The following is a 6,000-nucleotide window of genomic DNA, read 5'->3' on the forward strand; positions in this document are numbered from 1 at the left end:
AAGTGACAGAGGACAATGCAAGGAGGAGAGGTGAAGAAGCGAGCAGGAAAGGTGGAGGAGATGGAGGGGAGAGCAGCCATGTTGACTGGTTTGGAGACACTGAGGAGAGGTTCAGGAGAGTCCATCAGGTGGATGGCATCTTGTTAGATGTTCTGGAGATGTGAAGGTGCTCAGTCGTCCCGGTGTGTCAGATCATCAGGTGGGCAGCTGGAACGGACGGCAATGTTAGCTTTGTGCGAGCGCTCAGGTCGGGGATGCTAACCCTGCTGCAGAAATATTAGCACCGCTACGATGAGCGTGGATAGCAAACACCAGACCGCACGTCCACGTCCATCAGATACAAAACTGTCCAAGTCCACATTGGAGATGGGTCGCGGTGGACTGCAGACCACCCTCTTGTCAGCGCTGGAAATCCAGTGCCTACAGGAGGTGCTGCAGATCGATTCAGCTTTTCACTTCTAATATTGAAGCGCGATTAATGTCGATTAATTCATCATGTGTCCGGTTAACTTGATTGATCCGTGGAGTCTCGGTCTTGTGTTTGAGGTCAACCATAGAAGGTGTCTCCATCCTCCGTCCACAGCAAATCCCCAACGCCCACAAGGACTGGGTGTGCGCGCTGGCCTACGTTCCCGGCCGGCCCATGCTGCTGAGCGCCTGCCGCGGCGGCATGCTGAAGGTGTGGAACGTAGACAACTTCACGCCCATCGGGGAGGTCCGAGGTCACGACAGCCCCATCAACGCCATCTGCACAAACTCCAGGCAGATATTCACAGCGTCCAGGTAGACCTTGCCTTCTTCTGACAACATTACGTGCAGCGGGTGGCAGAGGTCGGCACAGCCAGAAGGTTGGATTCCCTCCCTGGTGGAGCCTCCATGTTCTGGTTTGGTTCCTCTGGGTTCCTCCAACAACCTCAAAACATCACTGGAGGTCCTACATTTGGAGGCTGAGTTGATGGAGACACGTAGAAGATCGGTGGTTTGATTCTCACCTGCCGCGTGCCGAAGTGCCCTCGGGCAACACCTTGCGCCCACAGAGTGTGTGTGTGTGTCTGTGTGTCTGTGTGTGTGTGTGTCTGTGAGTGTGTGTGTCTGTGAGTGTGTGTGTGTGTGTGTGTGTGTGTGAGAGGAACTGGTGATCCAAAGTGTTTTGCCCAAGGGCACCTTGGCATGCCTGGGATTGAACCGACAACCTTCCACGTGGAGAAACACCTGCTCTGCCAGCTGTCATATCATATAAAGTGTGTGTGTGTGTGAGCGTGTGTGTGTGTGTGTGTGTGTGTGTGTGTGTTTGCACAGAAAACTACATCTTTTTCATGTATATTTCCTCAACACCAGAAGATGCTGCTCATCACGACGTCCTCTGACCTTTGCTCTGTTCTTCTCTATCTGCCGGACCGACCACCTCCTCTTCTTCTCCTCCTCTTCTTCTTCTTCTTCTTCTTCTTCTTCTTCCTCCTGCTGTCCCTGGTGCTCCTGCAGCGACTGCAGGGTGAAGCTGTGGAGCTACGTTCCTGGTCTGACCCCGTGTCTTCCCCGTCGAGTCCTGGCCATCAAGGGTCGGGCCACCAGCCTCCCGTGAAGGTCTCCTCCCCTCCCTCTGGTACTCTCACTCTCTTCTTGACTTTCTTAACCCTCATTTACATTCACTTTCAGTTCACCTTCTCCTTCTTCTCCACCTCCTCCTCTTCCTCCTTCTTCTCCTCCTTCTTCTCCACCTCCTCCTCTTCCTCCTTCTCCTCCTCCTTCTTCTCCACCTCCTCCTCTTCCTCCTTCTTCTCCTCCTTCTTCTCCACCTCCTCCTCTTCCTCCTTCTTCTCCTCCTTCTTCTTCTGCTTCTCCTCCATCCATCTTTTTCTTTGCTGCTTTTTTCCCCCTTGTTTTTTTTTTTTGTTTTTATATTTTGTTGTTTTCACACACTTGTCTCTCGCTGAACAAGTTAAATAACTCAAATCTGCCAGGACTAGTTAAAATAACCACTATTTTGTCAGGACTAGAAGTCATGTCAAGGACTAGCTTTATGAACTAATTTGCCAGAGTAGTTTAATAACTGATATCTGTCAGGACCAAGACTAGTCATAGGTACTATAATCTGAGGATGAGGACCTACCAGGACTAGTTATACTAACTACTATCTGCCAGGACTAGTTATAATAACCACTGCACTGTCTGTCAGGACTAGTTATAATAACTATAATGTGTCCGGACTGGTTTCTGTAGCTGGTCAGGCCCAGGATTATTTTAGCTAACCACTATCTGTCAGTACTAGTTATAATAACCACTGTCAGGACTAGTTATTATAACTATAATGTATCAGGACTGGTTTCTGTAGCTGGTCAGGCCCAGGATTATTCTTGGTAACCACTATCTGTCAGTACTAGTTATAATAACTACTCTCTGTCAGGACTAGTTGTGGAGGTGTGGCTTCCCAGTCGGCTGGAGGTTCTCCTTGCAGCCTTCACATCCACACCTTTCCTGGATCTGCTCCACATCTCCACATCTCCACATCTCCACCTCTCCACCTCTCCATCCTGTCTTCTCTTCATTGTGTTTTCATGGCTCTTCTTAAGTTCCCTGGCGTCGGCGCAGCCTGCAGATCTCCTGCAGATCTCCTGCAGATCTCCTGCAGGTCTCCTGCAGGTCTTCTTCTCTGCCGACACATCGATGGTCCTGGTGTGAAGTGTGAAGTTCTCCGTCCCTCTTGGTCGTCCTCCTCATCCCTCCTTCCCTCTGTTTACCCCCCGCAGTGACAAGACGGTGAAGATCTGGCTGTCGAAGGTGTGGAGGAAGAGGTGACCGCCTCGCCGCCGCCGATCGGCGACCTCGCACCTCGCACGGGGGAAACGGGACGGTCGCCGTGGCGATGGGAAATCAGGGGCGGACCGTTCGTCGGAAGGGTGACGAAGGAGGAGAGGAAAAAAAAAAACAAAAAACGAACCCTACTTGCCTTTCAGATCTTCCTTTTAATGCCAATTGAAAAGTGCCATTTTGCCAAGATGGGAGGAGCGTCGTCCCCGGCAACGGAGGCCGGCGGTACGAAGACGAGCGGCGGACATTTTGTGGACGGACGGGATCCTTCCTTACCGGATCTACTTTCTGGGGTGGAACGTCCCATCACTGAATCTCCGCAAGCAGCGTTTATTTAAACATATTATTGTTAATCAATGACACCCCCCCCCCCCCCCCCCACACCCAACTTGGTACGTTCTAGACCCCACATGCCATGGGGGCGGAGCCAAGGAGGCGGAGCCAAGGAGGCGGGGCCAAGAATCCAGAATGACTTCCAAGTGCTGTTTGCTGCTACACTTTCAAGACGGGAAGCAACCTCCCTCAGTCTTGCACAGATGTGTCCACACGGCAGATGAGGAGCGGTCACACACACACACACACACACACACACACACACACACACACACTGATAGCCCAATTCAGTTTCCTTATCGGGAACATCATTGAAGTTGATTCAATATGCAGACGATCATCTAGTGTTTATTTTCCTCGCCTGTCAAATCCTTGGTCCCGCCAGTGTGTGACCATGTGATCGCTCTGCTCGTGCCTGTTGGTCGTCGTTGGATACCTGCCCCCCCCCCCCCCCCCCCCCCCCCCCCGCCACCTCGTCTTTGCAGGCGTGTGTGATCCAACATTGCAATCATCTCAGAAGAGCATGTACGGATGGAGGTGACTGACCTCGTCGGGTGCTTTTCTATGCTAATTAGAAACTCAGGTAACGATTGAAGGATCATTTTTCTCGATGTTGTGGATACATGAAGCTCTGGATTTACCAAATACCCCTTTGGATGAATACGGTACAATCTGTCGAGAGAGACCTCCATCAGAACTGAAGTGAACGGCACCATCTGTGGAGACTGAAGGTGGATCCTTCACTCCGACCAGGACCTTTACTGTGCCAATCCACCTCCGCCTTCCAAGACGGCCTGTTTCCTCCCTGTACTTCCCTGCTCTGGAGCTCCTCCACCTCCTGAGAGAAGCTGCTGTAGCTTCGTAGCTTTAGGCGCTCTGCTTGTACATTCGCGAGAGGCTGCATGATGTTAGCGTTACCGATCGGTCGACCGGCTCTGCGCTTTAGGGGGCGAGTCTCAAATCCTAAAGGTCTCACACACACAGTGAGATGTTTGACCTTCTCTCCACATGGAGCAGAGATAACTAGCTCAAACAAATTAGCCTAGCACATTGAATGGAAGCCTATGGGAGCGTTAGCTTGTCATGATAGCTTGTCAACTCCCAATATGTGTTCTCCACGTGTGGCCTCAGAGGCTGTTATGATTGGACAATGAAGGTTGGTAGGCTTCCACCCACGGTCCGGGGAGAAGTTCCCGTCACCACCGTGGAGAACAGCGGAGAAAGGTTCTGCTCTTTCGTCCGAAGCTCCACCGCAACAATAGATATTCCCTAACAATCCCAAAGCCGTGGTCCGCCTTCCCGCAGGCCCGACCAAAGCACCCTGAAGGTTTGAGGCTTCCCCCCTGCAGATGTCGCTCCACTCCCTGTAAATAGCTGCGTCCCGTCTTTCTCCACAAACCGGAGGTGACCTGTCTCCTCCTCAATCGGGCGCCGTCTCTTTCTGTGCACTTTTGGGTCGCGGACGTTGCCGCCTACGACCTGCTTTTAGACCTCGGTTCTCAGAGACGAGCAGCTCCGTTGATGTTTGTGCCGATCCGGCTCAGGAGAGCCCCTAGAAGACAAAGGCGGGACTTTAAATGTCGCTCCGTAGCTGGAAGTCTCCCTTTGATGGAGCAGCTTGGTAGATGTTTGTAGATGCAAGTAGAAAATACCCCTCAAACGTGACCCCCTAAACGCCCACTCTGGGCTTTTCTTAGATGTTAAGAAGATCAGCCCGACTCAAGCTGCTCATTAGTAAACAATGGATCGGGGCCAGGCTCCACCTTCCACCTGAGGACCTCCCGCCAGGTGTTGAAGGCCCCCCCCCCCCTTCCGTAGCATCTGGTTTCAATCAGGAAGCCGTTTGACCAAAGCCCGATACGACCGGACCTGCTGGAACATCTCCTGGCCGGCTCGGCGTCTCCAAAGCCGCTGAGGGACATACGGACCGAAGGGCCGCGAGCGGATGGCGGGTCCGGACCTCCAGCCGGCAGGAGAAGCAGAACGTTTGCGTAAAAACACAGCGAGATCTCCAAAACCCCGACCGCGGACGGATCGGCCCCCTTTTCCATTCCCGTCCCCTCGGGCTGCTTCACGGGCGGGCGGCGGGATCGTCGAAGGTCATCCGTGCCTTTTATTGCACAGACTGCTAAAAAAAACAAAGTGTAAATGTGTGTAAAGTTTTCTTTTTTTACATGAGGACGTGCACGTTACCGAGCCATGTACGACAGCTGCCCTGTGGATGTAAATATTGTAAGTAAGTATTTAAGGGAGGTTCCCTCCTGGGAATAAATAATTTAAAGCACCTGGGGTTCGGCGGGCGTCGCTCTCCTCGCAGCTACGAGCCGATGAAGGCCTGACGGGTCGGTCGCACACGTCTGGTGAGGGAGTTCGGACTCCAGATGTTTGCGCCCTGAACGGGAGGCCCCTGAAAATCACCACGTTGGTGCATCTCGTCGTTTCGGCCCGTTTCTCCGAATCCAGCCTGGTGTCTTCGGGGATCGGCGTCATGAATCCCACTGAGGTTCCTCTCTTCGTGTCCGGCGGCAGACAACGATCTCAGATTGTTTGGTTTGAGCCGCTGGAAACGTCTCTCCTGGACGGGCGGCCATCGATCCACCGTGACGTGCTGACAAGACAATTTTTTAAACTTCTGGTCTGCGGTGACCTTCTGAGCCCGGATGGAGATGCTGGGCGGTAAAGTTAGCAGATAAATGAAGAATATCAGGAGTTGTTGCTGTAAGATCTCACTCTCTGAGTCCCTTCAGACTTCAATCCCAGGTTCTCCAAGCCTTCCTCTTCTAGATCTTCATCGCTCCCGTCATCGGGCCAGGGAGCAACAGATCACCGCCCTCCAAACGCTCCTTCAAGTCAGATTTT

General features: G+C 52.6%; 1 protein-coding gene across 2 annotated transcripts in view; it reads left to right on the plus strand.

Annotated features, from left to right (window-relative positions):
- The window catches only part of kif21b (kinesin family member 21B), a 45,424-nt gene extending 42,532 nt beyond the window's left edge, over positions 1-2,892 (plus strand). The window contains exons 32-34 of one of the 2 annotated variants that reach the window (XM_086168673.1): positions 584-783; positions 1,483-1,603; positions 2,748-2,892. In XM_086168673.1, coding sequence (XP_086024799.1) covers positions 584-783; positions 1,483-1,582 — 300 coding nt within the window. In that variant the 3' untranslated portion in view covers positions 1,583-1,603; positions 2,748-2,892. The remainder of the gene's footprint in view (positions 1-583; positions 784-1,482; positions 1,604-2,747) is intronic. The other variant, XM_086168674.1, reaches the window with a different exon arrangement.
- The last annotated feature ends 3,108 nt before the right edge of the window (positions 2,893-6,000 follow it).

This window comes from Fistularia commersonii, chromosome 21 (assembly GCF_037954325.1).
Source record: "Fistularia commersonii isolate RoL2024-O1a breed Wild chromosome 21, RoL_Fcom_v1.0, whole genome shotgun sequence".
NCBI lineage: Eukaryota > Metazoa > Chordata > Actinopteri > Syngnathiformes > Fistulariidae > Fistularia > Fistularia commersonii.